Source organism: Amphiprion ocellaris, chromosome 15, assembly GCF_022539595.1.
Source record: "Amphiprion ocellaris isolate individual 3 ecotype Okinawa chromosome 15, ASM2253959v1, whole genome shotgun sequence".
Classification (NCBI taxonomy): domain Eukaryota; kingdom Metazoa; phylum Chordata; class Actinopteri; family Pomacentridae; genus Amphiprion; species Amphiprion ocellaris.
Window position 1 is genome coordinate 14,167,459 of NC_072780.1, and position 17,509 is coordinate 14,184,967.

The 17,509-nt window shown below is 39.9% G+C and overlaps 1 protein-coding gene across 14 annotated transcripts in view; it reads left to right on the forward strand.

The window, feature by feature from the left end:
- Positions 1-17,509, forward strand: part of col16a1 (collagen, type XVI, alpha 1) — an 80,014-nt gene that overhangs the window by 38,873 nt on the left and 23,632 nt on the right. For 13 of the 14 annotated variants that reach the window (XM_023272910.3, XM_035949405.2, XM_055018235.1 and 10 more), the window contains exons 9-30: positions 87-119; positions 3,883-3,918; positions 4,017-4,067; positions 4,352-4,384; positions 4,540-4,584; positions 6,681-6,719; positions 6,828-6,890; positions 7,775-7,819; positions 7,922-8,017; positions 8,313-8,351; positions 10,733-10,777; positions 10,899-10,934; positions 11,034-11,156; positions 11,823-11,858; positions 12,324-12,359; positions 12,616-12,735; positions 13,043-13,087; positions 13,443-13,469; positions 13,562-13,615; positions 14,751-14,801; positions 14,894-15,037; positions 16,629-16,664. In XM_023272910.3, the coding sequence (XP_023128678.2) occupies positions 87-119; positions 3,883-3,918; positions 4,017-4,067; positions 4,352-4,384; positions 4,540-4,584; positions 6,681-6,719; positions 6,828-6,890; positions 7,775-7,819; positions 7,922-8,017; positions 8,313-8,351; positions 10,733-10,777; positions 10,899-10,934; positions 11,034-11,156; positions 11,823-11,858; positions 12,324-12,359; positions 12,616-12,735; positions 13,043-13,087; positions 13,443-13,469; positions 13,562-13,615; positions 14,751-14,801; positions 14,894-15,037; positions 16,629-16,664 (1,233 nt within the window). The remainder of the gene's footprint in view (positions 1-86; positions 120-3,882; positions 3,919-4,016; positions 4,068-4,351; positions 4,385-4,539; positions 4,585-6,680; positions 6,720-6,827; positions 6,891-7,774; positions 7,820-7,921; positions 8,018-8,312; positions 8,352-10,732; positions 10,778-10,898; positions 10,935-11,033; positions 11,157-11,822; positions 11,859-12,323; positions 12,360-12,615; positions 12,736-13,042; positions 13,088-13,442; positions 13,470-13,561; positions 13,616-14,750; positions 14,802-14,893; positions 15,038-16,628; positions 16,665-17,509) is intronic. The other variant, XM_023272914.3, reaches the window with a different exon arrangement.

Sequence of the window (17,509 nt, forward strand, 5' to 3'; positions counted from 1 at the left end):
TACAGTAGTCTTAATATTGAGGTCACACTCAGATATGATGTGAAAGAAACAGGCCTGACCCCTTCTTCCCTTCTTTTCGCCAACAGGACATTTTTGCATCCAAGGAACTTGCAGAAAAAGTAAGTCTCACAACCCACTCATACACACATAATTTTATTGGACTGAATCTCAAATCAGACTTGAGGGATGACGTAGTGACTCAAACTAAGACTGTCGAGTCAATGCAGGAAAGTCCTGGGTTCAAAAAGTGAAATTTTCACAATCTTCATGTACTCTGTTTTCTTTTTATAGTCTAAAAAAACATGCAATTTAGGTGAATTAGGAAATCTGTTAATTTACTGGGAGTTGCGTGTGCCTTCTTTTGAAGTCCCTCCCCGGTCATTGGTTTAACCTCTAAAAACTCATCTCTGCCTGTCAGTTGCATATTTAGATTTTTTTTCTTCAATAAATGAATCCCTATTTACATTAAAATGGCTTCGAAGCTCTACAACATTGCTTCCTTTGGAATGCATGGTTCTGTGAAGTCCCTGACTCGCCCTTCAATCGCTGCACCTAGAGCCCACCAGCTCACCTACCACTCAAACGCTGTGCAATTACACTGTGCAATTACACTGCACTACACACTTGGCAAGTTATAACTTTGGAGCAATTCAATCTTACAGACAGCCCCACCCTGCATGTTGACAGGATTGGTGCCATAGGACAAAACCCCACTAAGCTATTTCAGTGTCTTTTTACCTGTCATTGGTACACTGCAGTTTAATGGTGAACATGTTCAGCCATGGTATTGACTGCTTATGTCACTCACGATATGTCTTCTAGCATTTTAAAAAAATACCACATGGACATGTTAACAAGGTAAAAAACTTTATTTTCACCAGAAAGGTCTTTAAAAAAGTGCATCCCAAAGTGCAGTCCAGAAATATCAAGTACATAGTTGGATGAAGAGCCTTTCACACATATTTTCTGCTGAAAGTCAAAAATGAGAAATAGCATGCAGGGCAGAGTGTGCACTTTAATGTTCTGTATGTTTGTGTGTGTTGAGCACTGGGAAAGAAATTCTATTTCCACCTGCTTTCCTCACATGCACCCAGCTTGCTGACTGACTGAAGACTGATTTACACCTCATTATGCGCTGAGTCTCAGTCAGGAGTTGCTGCTGCCTATTAATTTTGTCATTCACCTACAATAGGCATGTTCTGTTCACAAATAGAATACAAAACTCCAGACGCTTCATTATGTTGCTCCTGTGTGTGCTTGCTAATACAGCTGGCCGCCCTCCCCTGACTTCCTCAATGTAGGTCAATACCAGAGTTAGAGCACACAGCTTGGGCTGCCACTGGGGGCACACAGTTGCAAAGAAACGAAAGTGAAATTTCTTTTGTGCTGTGAATTTAATTTGGTCAGATTAAACAGACTGCATTTTTTTGAGGGGCAAAGATTGGCATTCCACCCATAGGAATCCATTGATAGTACTAGCTGATTATATGCACTGCATCACCAGTACCAACAAATATGCCAAACAGGCATTTGAATTAATGTGATTATGGTAATAAATGGTCCGAATAAAGGGTAGATTTAACTTCTGCTGCACAATCCCACAGCTAAGTTGGAAACCAATTTTCATCACAGTGTTCGTATAATGCTTTTTCAGCTATTCTTCTATAGCTTGTTCCCACTACATCAGTGGTTTCTTGGTTATGTGACTCAAAGGGCTCTGTTCCACCAATATGCTGGAATCTATTATCACTCAAGGCTTTTCCAGAAATAAAACTCCTTTCTTTTCCATTACATGTCAAGGAAGGTTATGTCGAATTTGCCAAAAGGCTCTGATAATTATATTCCAGGAGATGGTAAATTCATGTTTATACTGATATAATGTTTTTATTAATATGTGCTGGTCTTGCCCTTGTTTTGGCATGACTTGACAGCTGGACAGAGGATGCCAAAATAATAATAACATTACCAAAAAACCAAGGCTCAGTGACTAAATGTAGGTGCCAGAAATTCAGCCTGTTCTGAGGTGTTCAAGCTAATAAGTGAGTACTGGTGTTGGCATGCATAATGTAGAAAAAGAGCCTTTGTTTTGAGGTGTGGGTGTCAAAAAGAGCAGATTTGAGCACATTTTATGCCAAAATTTGAAACCTTATGTTAGGATTCTTATTATAAAAACTGCACTTACTCTAAAGCTGTAGTGATCAGGTTTATGACATAAACATCGGGTGAAATGATGACTTGCCAGTGAGGAAGGTTGGGCTTGCAGTGGAGAGTTATCACCTGACTTTGCAGATTCTCAAAGATATTCGGAGCATTTTAGCAAGAAGACATGGTTTACAATTAGCTGATGTGCACCGTGGAGCCTTTTTAGCAGCTAAAGAGCCAGATATTATGAGCCAGGAGTTGGTGGGGAGCCAACACAGAGCTAAAAGAGGAGTGACTATTAGATTTATATTCATTAGGAGGACAGAAACATGACTTTTAATGAATGTTGCTTTGTGTCCGCTGGGCCTGTTACACCCCCCCCACCACCACCACCACCACCACCACACACACACACACACACACACACACACACACACACACACACACACACACTTTTTACAGTAATCACATTATTGTGTTTAGAGCCTGTTATGCTGCTCTGAAGTGGCCAAACAATAAGCTTTAAGGCACTAATGTGGCAATGATAATTGTGCGTATTAAACTGGTGAAACTTTTTTAATTCATATTCACTCCCTAGAGTCTATAAATTGTACTGCCAACAAGTGAGCTTAGGCATTACAGGGATTTAATATATGGTAGTTAAATGAATTCCATTTATTGGAAAACTTCAGCTAGTGCCAGTTAGCAAAGCACAAAATGTTGTTAACTGCTGTAAAGAAAGCACAGCAATGCAACTGCTAGTTTAATGCACAGTATAAATGAAAACACTGAAAACAAAACCTGTGAACCAACTGTTTGCATGGTTATCGTTGTGTTTTGATGTCGCTGTGCATTATAAAGTAATCTGCAGTAATTAGGAGAAATAACAGCAGAACAGTGGACTGAATTTAAAGCATATATTAACATAGTCTCATAGTTCTCTTCTAGCAATCTGATGTTTTCATTTCAAATGTGAGAAATGAAGTGAATAAACAAAGAGACTGCTGAGGCTTGAAGTCGAGGTACATGACTAAGCCCGCAGCTTGGAAAGAGTGACTCGTCACCGCAGCTGGTCCAGCCAGCCATTGATAGATTTGCAGCTCGTGAGGGGGAGGGAGGAGAGAAAAAAGAGAAGGGGGAGAATTACACATTGTCTCTGTGCTGTTCTACCAGTCCTCTTTCGTCATCTCAGCAAGCTCACAGTCACAGCTTCAGCATATATGCAAACTTCCTGCCGTGTCAAAGCAAAGGCTTCCAGAAACACAGGGCGGCTGGGGGTTCGGCTTTAATTACTCGCTTCTGCTAAAAATGCCTCAGTTATTTATAAGGGTTATCCATATTTGGTGCTTGCATGTGTGCATTTGGATGTGTGTGCCCTCTGTTGAGAAGCAGCTGGTCTGCTCACTCCTGTGCTGTGGGGAATCAGACATTCCTATTGATCTCCATCTCCCATGGGAGGCGAGTTAGTGTGTATGTGTGTGTGTTTGTGTGTGGGTGTGGGTGTGGGTGTATGTGCGTGCCCACTTTTCCACCTCTCCTCCTTTTTAACAGCATACTGTAGCAGCATGGAGATACAGCCGTGTGTAGTTTTGTACAACAGTGCCACTGCCAGGTCACAACGGAGACTGCAAGGCATTTATTTTCTCTCACAAGCCTCTTTTTATTCAGAAGCATGACTCCTTTAGCGGATATTAAATACAGTAAATTAATAAATCTCTCTTTCTCTGTGTCTGTCTGTAGTGTGGGGGTTGTTTACGCCTGAATAGGGAAGAAAATGTAAGGATCACTGATCTTTACTTTCATGTCTTTCCATTAGATCATGTCAGGCATATAAAACTGTGCAGTGCGTAATTGTGTGTTTGTGTGTGTTGCAGATTGTAAACTTCGGTGGGGCTGCTGGGCTAAAAGGGGAAAAAGGCGACCGGGTGAGTTTGAAGGACATGTGCGTATGTACAGACACACAAATCTGTGTACGTGTGTGAAGTATTGGCAATATCAGTGGAATGTGTGATCTCATCACATGTGCCTTGACATGTCTAGCATTATCCAAACACACTCGCACACATGCTTTGATGCTGCTGCTGTCCAACATGATGCTGGCTGCAGACCAGCTCACCACCAAACTGATGCACTTCTTTCCTCGGTGCTCACTGATCCTCCTCCTCACCCACAAGCAATCACTCTTCTTGTCTGCCTTTCTCCATTTTAGGGTGATGACTGTTCTGGCTCCCATTCAGGTCCAGTAAGTAACTTTTCCATTGTGTCTCACTCTCACGCCGTGCCTCGTCTCGCAGACAAGCATTGTTTCATGATTTGGTATGCAGCGTAGTGAGCCTGAAATTTTCTGCCAAAAGTGGTCTGTGATAATACATGCCAACCAAATGTCTCTAACCTCAGTGCACAGAGGGACCCAAAGGCCAGAAGGGAGACAAAGGAGAACCGGTGAGTGCCAAAATTCTGCTACAGGTTACAGTGACACATCCCACTGCTTTCCAACCCCGCTGACCCCTTAGTTATTTACTTTTTTCTTTATTCAAAACCTCATTTTAAAGCATCCGGTCTCTGTATTAATTATGCAGTTGGGATGATGGTGTGGTTTGTGTGTTTATTTACTGGTGAGTCATTCAGTGTGCATTATGTTCCATAAGTTTTTGGATAATGATTCAAACTTTTTGCAATTTTGCTTCCGTGTATCACCACAAAGAATTTGAAATTAAGCAGTCAAGATGAGGTTAAAATATAGACTTTTAGCTTTATTTCAAGAGGCTTCGCAAAAGTACTGCATTACCAATTCAGACATTATAATCTTTGCATTTTTGAAGGCTAATATGGCAAAATAATCGACACATAAGCCGCTTAGATGGCCAGACGTGGCCTGTTTCTTTGCTATTTCCTGAAAAATTCAGATCAAATGTCTGTAGTTGATTCCAAATGTTGAATTTGCCTTTAGCTAACTTCAAGAGTGGTAAATGGCCTGCACTCATTTACTTCTCTTCTACCTTAGCGGAACTCAAAACACTGTGTAATGTTTCCCACTCACCCATTTACACTCATACCATACCAGTGGTGGCCATGCTGCCCTTCAAGTTGCTTGCCTGCCATTGGGACCAACTTAGGATTCACTGTCTTGCCCAAGGATACTTCCAGCCTTGGACAACCTGCTCTACCACCTGAGACGCATCTACCCCTAGGAGTGACTAAGTCAACAATTTGGTGCATTTTTAAAAAAGAGGAATGCACTGGTGAGCTTAGCAACACCAAAAGGCCTTGAAGAACATAGTGGAAACTAAAGTTAAATCCATCGTAGAATTCTTTCCTTGGTGAAGAAATACAACTTGGCAATATCAAGTCAAGTTAAGAACACTCTCGATGAGGAGGGCGTGTCATTATCATAGTCTACAATGCAGAGCTACCTTCATGTATGTAAAAGTGTGTTTAGATGTAAACCAGTGGTGACCCTCAAGAACACAAGGGCCAGTTTATACTGCTAGAAATCTTCCCAACTCTAGAACAAGATTCTTTGGACAAGTGAAACCAGATTATCTTGTTGCAGAATGATGGAAAGAGAAGAGTATAAAGAAGGAAAGAAAAGACTCACTATCCCAAGCAGATCACATCATCTGTCAAACATGGAGGCAGTGTTATGTCATGGGCATATATGGCTGCCAATAAAACTGGGTCACTAGTGTTTATTGATGATGTGGCTTCTGAAAGAAGAAGCAGTAAGAATTCTTAATTGTACAGAGCTGTACTTGCTGCTCCGATTCAGTCAAATGCTGCAATACTGATAGGGCAGTGCTTCACAGCACAGATGGATAATGACTCCAAACAAAGCAACCCAGGAGCTTCTTAAGGCAAAGAAATGGAATGTCCTTAAATACCTGAAGCAATCAACTGATGTCAACCCAATTGAGCATGTTTTTCACTTGGAAAAAAAGACCTAAGAAAGAAAGACTCACAAACAAGCAGCAGCTGCAGGCGGCTACAGTAAAGGCCTGGCAAAGCATCTAATGAGAGGAAACTCAGCATTTGGTGATGTCCATGGGTTCCAGACTTTTTAGGCAGTCATTAACTGCACAGCATTTGCATACTGGTATTAAAAAAAATGATCATCATGTTTATAATCATGTTAGTTTATCCAATTACTTTGCCTGTGAAAAAGTGGATTATGTAAACAAATAGCTGTAATTCCTAAATGGTTAATGCAATATATTTGTGAAATCACTTAAATTAAAGCTGGAAGTCTACACTTCAACCATATTGTGATTGATTCACTTCAGATCCACTGTAGTGGTGTACAGAGGCAAAATGATTAAAATTGTGTTCCTGAGTAAATACTTTTGGACTGGACTCTAAGTGTGCAGGCTTCTGTGGCTGTTGATACATTATCTTTGTGGCATATGACTCCTGCTGGTCATCCATATGGGCTGCTGACTGGTCACTGTGTTGTTTCCTCTGCTCCAGTGGTGTGTGTGCGTGTTGTCTCTTTAGAGCCAGGTCATTGATCTGGGCCTTGTCTCCATTCCTTCTCTCCACAGGCGATGCCTGCCAACTGGGGCGAAGCAGCTGGGTACAAGGTGGACAGTTTAAGAAACTTTTTTTGTGATGAATAATGAAGACATGACCTTCTAATGATCATCTAATTAAATTCTAACCTCATTTCCCCCCCCGCTGGCTTTGTCTAGGGAGAAAAAGGTCAGAAGGGAGAGATTGGTCCACAGGGTCTGACAGGCACTCCAGGGAAGGATGTAGGTGTTTTCATTTTTTTTCTTTTGCATAACAACCAGAGCATTAGAATAAGCGTCTTTTACTCATGAAATTTGCTTTCAAGCCGAGTCAGATGTAAATATATATTTCGTCATTGCTACAGATACATTCACAAACACAATAAAACTCTCACACACACTCATACAGCCACTTTTATCAGGTTAGAGCGGATATTCACTAAACTTATATGGTATTACTCTTTAAGCTCTGACTCCCATTGAAATCTGTTCCCCCCTCTCCTCTCTCCCATTGCGTTAAGTCAGCCTGTTAATGCCTGTTAGATTAGGCTAGAGCAACAAAGCTTGCACAATCAATGCTGCCTCATTGACTGTGCTGTTCGTCTCTCACACAGGCAGGCGTCTATTCAGGAAGACTTAAACCTTTTAATCTTCCCTGTTCGGTGCAGTGATCCTGTAGACGCATGAAAAGTTTTGAGGAACAAATTACAACGTGTGTGTGCTCTGAGATATTCCCCTGGTTTCGGCATCACACGCACTAACATTTAGCTCCTCACCGGGCTAAGTGCTTGTCGTGGCCAGATGGATTTTGGGGGAGGATAGATTTTCTTAAGCCTCCCATCCATCTGACATTGTGAATATGAATGTGCTTGTTGATGTGGCTTGAATCAGGCAGGCAGAAAATATTGCATATGCACCACTGAAGATAATACATCTTACGGGATCTACATTTCTCCGTCTTTCCATTTCCCCCAATGCAAAATTTCGAACAAATGAGGGAAATCAACAAGTGTCTGTAACGATTTATGAAGACATTTCGGAGATAGATTTCAGCAGAGCTTGTTTGATCACTGTGGGCTGACACTGATGATGTCGCTTCTCTCTCTTTGTCTGTCACCATTTCCCAGGGTCGAGCAGGGTCCATCTGTGTAGTCGGCCCTAAGGGACAGAAGGTCTGTCTGCATTAAGTCTTGGAGTTTCTACCATCAACCTGACTGTCACATGCATTCAGTCCAGTTTGGGTTTACTGAGTCTGTGCTGAATTTGTTTTCCAGGGTACTCCGGGTTCGGTGGGTCCTGAAGGGTTGGCAGGGGAACCAGGGAGGCCCGGGCTTCCAGGCATACCAGGAGCTGGAAAGCCAGGTCCTCCAGTGAGTGTCCTTTTTTAATTAAAAAGCCCTGAAAGAAGTTGTTAGAAGAAAAAATTATACATGCACTTATTGGATTATGTCCTTGCATTAATTATCGTAATGTCCTCGCACTCCTCTTAGAGATGGTCTCAGTTTGACCAATACATAGCTTTACTGGACAATGCTCTTAGAAGTGCAGGGCTAGCCTTGGCAGGACTCTTTTAATTGGAGCAGATTTCATTGTCCTTGGCAAAAGTCTAAAACCATCTTAAGAAAGGCATTTGAGACAATTTATGTGCTTTTATTTTCTTGCCAGGGCCCTCCCGGTGAACCTGGTGGTGCAAAAGGAGAAAAGGTAGGCTAAAACTTTTGTATTATTGTAAATATCTCATTTTACTATGGTTTATGAAAATAAACAAGACCAGTGACAATGGAGAGTATGCATACTCAGTGGGTACATAGTTTTAACTTATTAACACGATTAAAAATATATTTGCGTATTTGTGTTAAGGAGAATAACCCTAACCCCTAACCCAATAGTTAGGCAGCAAGCTGAAATAGTGACAAGTAATGTTAAAATGTCTGAATTGTGAGCTCAAATTAATGGATAAATGGTTGAAATAGCCAGCTCACCTTCAGGAATATACAGTTTGAAATACTTGACTAAATTTTAAGTGTAAAGCTGTTCAAATAGTTAGCTAAAAGTTATGGCTAAACAGTTGAAAGTGTTAGCTAAATATAATGACTTTACAATTGAAATATTGTAACAGATAATTGGTTGAAAAATCAAGCGAAGTAATAATGAACACTTGAAACTGATAAAACTGTTATGGATAAACAATTGAAATAGTTAGACACAATTTATAAACTGTTGAACAAGCTTAAATAAATGAATAAACTATTGAAATTGTTAGCTCAAATTAATAGCTGAGCTGATAGCTCTCTGTAATAAATAAACTGAAAATACTTGGCTAAATTCCTTGGGGAAATGGTAGAAAAAGTAGTTGTCAAATACTTGAAATAGTAGCTAGAAGTAATAGTTAAACAACGGAAATTGTTATCAAAATGTGTTAAACAGTTGAAATATTTAGCTAGTATAACATACGCTATAAATGTTTAAAATGTCAAGCTCAGTAATGAGTAAACACTTGAAAATGTTAAAACCTTTATGGATAAACATTTGAAATACTTAACAAAACTTAATATATGAGCAAAATGCTTAAATGAATGGATAAACTATTCAAATGGTTTGCTAAAATTAATGAATAAACATTGGAAATACAAAGCTCAAGTTGATGGATAAATAGTTGAAATAGCTAGCTTACGATAATGAATTAGTTAAAATATTTCACTAAATTTCTTGGGGAAATAGTAGAAAAAGTTAGCTAAAAGTAATAGTCAAATACTTAAAATGGTTGCTAAAAGTAATAGTTAAACTGCCGAAAAAGTTAGCTCAATGTATTACATAAACAGTTAAGGTATGTAGCTACTGGAACAGATAAATGTTTGAAATATCTGGACCCATAACAAACAATCGAAAGTATTTGAACTTTTATGGAAAAACATGTAAAATATTTAGCCAAACCTAATATATAAACAGTTAGCTCAAATTAATGGTAAAGCAATTGAAATAGCTACAGTTAATGGGTAAGCTATTGACAGAGTTAACTAAATGTCTGAAAGCCCATCTTTTGCCATTCCAAGTGGTAGCAAGTGCAAACTTGAGTCTACTATACATTTACAATTCAGTTGTATGACAAAGCATTGTAACCACAATTATGTACACTTTTACATAAATATGGATCCCACCCGAGTTTCCTTTGAGTTATAATGTGACATCCAGAATGACATCCACACGTTTACTATTGAACCAGGATTGGCTTTCAAACTAGTCCTACTTACAAGTACCTTGCAGGCCTTTACCTGAGATGTTTGGTGAATATGGAAACTTTCCACTTCCAGCAGAAGTTTCAAAAGTCTTCTCGTGTCATATTTTGAGAAGAAGGCAATGTAACACCATTTGTAATACAATAATAAGAAAATACTGTACTGCAAATGTGATTGGTGAATTGTGTGAAGGATACTTCAGCTGAACTGATGGGATGGTGAGGAAGTTATTGATTTAGGAAAGCTTAATAACCAGTGATGCAGCATAAAATTGGCATCATCTTTGACATAAGCTGATGAAGGCTTTGAAAAAAATATCAGCATCGGCCCAAATAGAACATTCACAGACTGATAATACCTGTCTGGCACCATCATAAGGTGTGTTTTACACAGACATTCAAGCAATTTTCTTATTTTGTCAAATGAATGTGTATTTTGAACAGCATTTTACTTAATGTTTTCATCTGCCATCATCAGTGGGTCATCATGATAAGAGGAGGTATAATAGTAAGTTAATTCCACTACAGGAGAGACTTGATGTTCTCTGTAATTAGGTGGAAAAAAATTACACATATATTGATAGTGACATTGGTCAGAATAAGTTGAAAAATAACCACATATTGGATATCTGCAAATTTCCAGTATTGTATATCATTAATATTAATGTAATTTTTTTGTCATGATTTGATGCTATGTCTTCACTTTAGTTAAAATATTGCATTCTTCTCTGGATCCAGAAATTCTTAACATCTTTGTGCTAGTAAACCCAAACTGAAATTTCAGACATCTCAAAAAGAATTTTTTTTTGAAGGATTTTGTAGGTTTTCATATTTCTGTGTGTGTTCACAGGGAGATTCAGGACCTTCAGGAAGAGATGGATTGCCAGGAGATCGAGTGAGAGACTCTTTTAAACATTGATTGGTGTTCAGTAATGTATGCATGAGCTTCCAATGAACAGCATTCTAACTGTGAACTGATACATCAGTGTTTGACTGGGATTCTGCTGTTTTCATAGGGACCAAGAGGACCAGCGGGGACTAAAGGAGAGAAGGTACAATGCCTCGTACACACTGTCCTTAATCTCTTGATCTGCATGTTTATGTGCTCTCTCATCAATACGTTGTGTGTTTGACCTGTGTTCCATCTTCAGGGCGACCCATGTGAAGTGTGCCCAGTGCTGCCTGCAGACATGGGCAACACAGTGGCTTTGCAGGGGAAACCTGGCCCTAAAGGAGAACCAGGAACACCAGGGATGGGAGAGCAAGGACTGCCTGTGAGTACAACAGTTTGACCATAATGTATTCTGCACTTGCCCGCAATGTTCAGTTAAACATTTTTACGATCTTGCTACGTGTTTTATTAGGGAGTTGTAGACACGGTCTGAGCTGTAGCTGACAATTGAACCTTGAGCACTTGTTTGATAGCGCATACGTTATACTTTTTCTTATCATTCTGAGGAAAAGTATGGCATTTATTTCTACCTTGGGGTTGTATTTGCCCTTGTAATTTTCACAGTGTTGCAGCAGCTCAAGGGGAGAGGGCGTGATATGCTGTCAAAAGTTTATTCTCCAAGGCAAAGGTCTTTTTCTTAATGTAATCTCAACGTGTCTTTCTGTCTCTCCAGTGAGTCAGGGCTCAACATAGTGCGCATTGTGTTTCGCTCTGTTCATTTCGGCATCTTCCCACTTACCCCAGCAGGTTAAATAGAGAATGATTTGTGGGGGGGGAAGAATATAAATCTCGAGCCTTATGAGATTCTCCGTGCAACGATTTCCAATAGTGCCAGCATCCATCTGTCATACCTGGTTAGGGCAGAAGGAGAAGGAGGTAGAGCAACAGAGAGGGAGACATGACCTTACTCTTACAAAGTTGAACTAACAGTGTTTTTACTTTTGGATCATCCCTGCCTCGCTCTCCTTTATTTTTCTCTATTTACCAGGGTCCTCAAGGTGCAGATGGCAAAACAGGACAGAAGGTATAGCGTTCCCCCTCATTCATTTACAGCTTGTGATTCATTCATATTCTGTGGCAGTGCAACCTATACACACTCATCTGCATTCCTACACATTCAGATATGCTAACGTCAGCATTGTAGATGCCTTTCTCCTAAAGCAGATGCAAGCAAACTAGCTGAACTAACCTCCACAAAACACAAAAGAAACAAGAATCCACACACAAATACACCCACATTCATCACTCCTACAGATGGCCACCAAAGTAGGTCTATACCCCTGCATGTATGTGTGCAAACAGCTCCTGTCCACACACCTACCTACACACACATTGCAGATATACTCAGCCATCTGCCTAATTGCAATGACCAGTATGCTTCCAGCACCATGTTCAGACACGGCAGGCATCTCGAAGCAAACATGCTCATCAGGGTGAGCTGGGATTAACTTGTCTTCCTGGATGTCTGTGTTTTTGTGTCTTTTGGCAGGGTGAACCAGGATCAAGTGGCACCAAAGGAGAAAAGGTCAGATTGGGGTCTTCAATAGGTTTTAGTTTAAACAATTTCTTGTTTACTTCAGCGATCAGCCAGATAGACCAGCCTAATAAATAAACCATGCTTTGTTTTTCTGGTTAGTCCTACATGTGTTGCATTCGTCTTGGTACATAAGAGCATTTTTAATTGCATTCATGTAGTTTTTTCTTTCTCAGTGGGCACCTTCATTGAATAAGCTGGGTAATTACGTTGAGACCTGCTATTTGACCCTGCCTATGTGCTTTAGGGTGAGCCTTGTTCTGTGTGCCCGACTCTTGGAGAGTTGCCCCCGAACCTCATCCCCGGTGCCTTGACCCAAACACTGCAGCAGAAGGGAGAACCTGGGACTGGACAGAAAGGAGAGTCTGTAAGTCTATTTATTAAGAATTGATGTGATTCTGGGTCTGAATAAAAAACAAATCATTTTAATATACACAGAAAAACAACCAAGAACATAACAAAAAAAAATTCATATATTTGTCTTGGAAGATTTTGATCCTACAGAAAGGACACATTAACATACATTATAACACACAGCACAGTAGAAAACTGATGGGGTAATTGGTTTGTTTAATTGTATTTCTATGTCTGCCTTATTGTGTTTGCTTGCATGTGTGAACAGTAATAAGCACCTTCATTAAAATGATATATCGTTTACTTTTTCTGCTCCGCAGGGAGAGCCAGGAAACATAGGACTGCCTGGCCTTCGAGGAGAGAAGGTAAGTAACATAAAAAGAAATACTGCTGAGACTAGGTGACCTCAATAGCAGACAAGGCTTACATAAGGTGAACTCGCTCAGTAGGCTTCTGAGTGCGGCTCGTAATAGACTTCATGAGGAAGATAATCACAGCAGTGCGCTAATTTTAGGGCCCCAAACTGTCTGCCATAGGGATTTTTTCTCAGTGGGAACCTTATTAGTGAAAAGCTTATGTAGTCAAAAACCAAAATCATTTGACATGGCTGCCTGTAGGGTCCACCTTACTATGAAATGTGAATTACAAATTTAAAACACCCATCCATTTTTATCAATTCATAAAATTCAAATAGTAATTTTTTTTTCTGCTTGTCTGCAGGGCAGCAAAGGAGCTGATGGTAAACCGGTAAGTTCAGACTCAGTTCTTTAAAAAGAGGAAGGTTTTGCTTCACATCTTGATTCGGCAGAGTCATGAAATTAAATGTGTTCATGTGACAGGGAAAGCCTGGACCGAGGGGACCTGGTGGGAAGGATGGACAAAGAGGTGAAAAGGTAGGAGAACAGTATGCAGTGACAAGCTTTGAGCGTGATGTGGGAGGTTGGAGGCTTTCTTAAATGCTTTCTGGTTGTTTTTCTGCTTTTTACTTCTACTACATAATTTTAGATTAACAAAGATCCAATGTTCTTCTTATTTATTCAGTATTTCCACGGATATACTGTTGCTCTTAGAAAATTGTGTGCAAGGTTTGACTGTTTTTTTTATCCAAAAGTGCACACGCAGCAGGGGTAGACAACTTATTGCCACCATGTCAGCTTGTACATGGACTTTTTCAAAATTTAGATACAGAGCAAGTTGTTTGAAATCCCTGCTTAGATGTAAAATTGTATGTGCTATGCAACCTGACATTTCAAAAACATTTCTTCCACATGCGGCACTTTGACACACTTTCTAGCTAGCTGAAGTAACACATGGAATTCAAATGCAAACCGGTAGGTAGTAGCGGTGATATCACTAACTGGGAATGCATTAAATTAGCTCTCACACTTCAATAAATGAAAGATAATCTGTGTTCCTCAAACTGTGAAAGAGCAGTATTGGTAAAAAGCACAATACTCACTGTAACTCGCATTAGAAGTGGCATATGAAATGTCTATTGTTTGTTGACTTAAGTTTATTCTGTATTCTAGATTAAGTTGGTTAATGTCTGCATGCATTAGTCTGCTGTTTACTATTACAATATAAAATGGGCTATTTCCCAAATCTCTTACTTTAGTGCAAAGCTTCATATGTGTACCACACATACAGAAAAAGTGTCATAATAAACTATCTCAAGCCAGGATTGAATAAGTATTCATGAATTCATTTATTAAGTATCATGAAAAGAGATGAAACAGTCGATTCTTTTTCACCATATTCAACACTTAATTGTGCACACTCAGCTGAAAGGGTATTTTCCTCTGTGGGATTCTGAGAATGTTTTATGCATTACTTTTGCAACTTTTGACCAAAAAAAACTGCTCATGCTTATCACCTTGTAATCTTTCAATCATTCTGGTTTGCTTTCTGTGTGAGAATGCATCTCACACAGCTGTGAAATGAAACCCATCTACATGTGCGTATTTTTTTTTCCAAAACCATTTCATCCTTTATCTCATTCCATGACATTTTAATGTTATCTTTTCACAGGGAGAACAAGGCTTGCCAGGTGTCGGTCTTCCTGGCTTAAAGGGTGAGAAGGTAAGTGCATATATATGTGTGTGTGTGTGTGTGTTGATTTTGCATCCTTTAGCTTAATTGTCATGCAAGATAACCCTCCTGCGTCTCCTTAGGGCGAGTGTGGCGTGTGCCAGCCATCAGAGGTTGGCAGCGGACCTGCCGGCATCAAAATGCCTGAAGGAGCAAGAGGCAAACCAGGTGAACCAGGTCCTCCAGGGCCAGCTGGACCACCAGGTCTCGGGGCTAATGGAAAACAGGTGCGCTGTAAGAAAAAGATATCCCTCACACAAATATCTAGAGATAGAATCAATTTGCACAAGAGCAGAGAGGTATGTTTGTAGAATTTTAAACTTATTTCGTCTTAGATTCTCAAAATCTAAATTGTCGCTTTGTTGCAGTGGATGCAGCCTAATGAAATCCAAACTGAAAATGCAAGAAACGCACGATATTGTCAGATGAGGAAAGTTTGTGTCTGAGGACTTTCTTGGTCCTTCCTGAAGAGGGCAGTATGATTCCCTCTGAGCACCTGAACTGAAGAACAAAAACATGCAAGGACTCTTAAATCCTTGATGCTTAAACCGACACCCTTTGCTGCTTATTTGCTCTGTTAAACCTAATGAAATAATACAACTTTCATTCAACCTTCAGTCAAACTCAGAATACACTAAGGCATGGAGACCTCATTTACAACATGGCTGAGTAAGAAAATAAAAAATGTAGACACAAATTTGCCTAACAATTACAATAAAAATACTAAAAGGGAAAGTTAGTAAAATAATACAAAACAATAAATAGAACATTTCAAATTTAAAAACAAGTATATCAATGAGAACAAGGGCACCTCGAAGTAAAACAAGATGAAGTTAAAAACCGGAATTGCACCGCGGACAATGATGAGGTTAGTTTTAGAATGCTTTAAAGGTTATTTCAGGTTGCAGATGCACAGTGAGTAAAACCAGATTTTCCAAGCTCAGTTAAAACAGATGAAAGCTGCAGTGTTATTCAATCATATGCACGTGTTTGGTAAGAGGCCACATTAAAGTGAAGAATTGTAAGAGGGGAGAAACAACAGTAAGGACCAGTGTCTATCATGCCTTACAGCGATGGAGAGAGGACCAGCCAGCCTTAGCATACAGCTCACAGCCATGACTATTGTAATTATCACCAGTAAATCTTAATGCAGAGTGAAAAACGCTGTCCAAGGGCTTAATTGAGTCAATAAACATGGAATGCTGTCATAGCTTACAACCAAACCCAAGAACAAATAAAACTTGAAATGTATTAAAACACTGCACACACCATTACATCCATTACTGATCTTCATCAGAATTAGCAACAGAAATCGCATTATACAAATTCCACAAAACCAAAGCGGCTTCTTGATATGCTATTTTGTTTCCGAGTGAAACAGATTAAGCACCATCTGGATGAGTGAAAATTTCGAGACGCTGAAAGATTTCACCCCGAGGGCAAATCAACCCATAATGCTTATTGTACAAATAGGATATGCAGAGATTCTCCTCTTACCACAGAATTGTTACTAAGTATAATAAATCTCTGTTGGCTTCCATCACCCCTCCCAATTACACACTGCGTGCCTCTGTGGTTAGCTGTATGTCAACAGTTTTTATTTTACCTGAATAGATAGAGGCTTGCACAGTACTCACAGATGACTGCACAGGTTTTGTGAGAGTGCGTGAGTGTATGTTTGTGTGTGTGTGTGTGTGTGCGTGCGTGCGTGCGTGCGTGCGTGCGTGCGTGCGTGCGTGCGTGCGTGCATGTGTGTGTTCGTACGTTTGTACGTCTATCTTCGTGAATTTGATCATCACCTTCTATTTGTCTTCACAGGGCCCACCAGGTCTGGCTGGTGCTAAAGGAGAAAAGGTAAATTCCATGTTCAAGTCTCCTACAGATCCTTTCTATAAAAAGCCATTCTGTATTTGTATTTTCACACACCTGCAATGACCCAGCAAGAAATTCACACCACATTTAACAGCTCTGTTGTCAGTGGAGAAATTAAAACCAACTAATCATGTCTCTTGGGCATTCTGTGAGGCTTTTATCTAACACAGAGTCTCCCTTAAATCATCTATTGGAAAACCTGAAGGAATGAGACTATTTAGAGTCTCTAGTGGCCTTTAGAAACAGTCAGATGCTCTTAACTAATTTGACATCTACCGAGACCAAGGATGTCTGCAGGAAACCAACCCCGCATGTTATTAAATTATATTTCAGGGGAGCTCAGACCTTCATACTCTGGCATTATTTTAGATCACCGAATCTGCCTTTTGGAACATTCACATCACTTTACTCAAAAAAAACTGAGAAATAAATCTGCCATCAGCTGAGCCAGGCTGCCTTAAACTGCTCTAAATCTTGCCCACAGGAATCACTCGGCTTCAACTTCAAAGTGCAGCCAGATAGTTACTGGAATGCTGAGACCGATACCGTTGTCCACATTTGAGAGCTAAATAAATCATCAGCTATGTTTTGTTTTTTTTAACTTAAACACAGATCAGCCAAGAAAACTGGCCTGGTAGATAAATTGTTGAAGAGGGAAATATCAGCTACCCTGTGGAGCTTTCTTGTAAACAAACATAAATGTTCCCAATCACTGTTTCTCACCAAATTGCATTGTGGGAACGGGTGGTGCTTACCAGTCCTGTTGAGTGCATTTCTTCTTTACACCCAGTTGAGCACTGCCTTTGGTGTTTTGTTCTTACTGACTC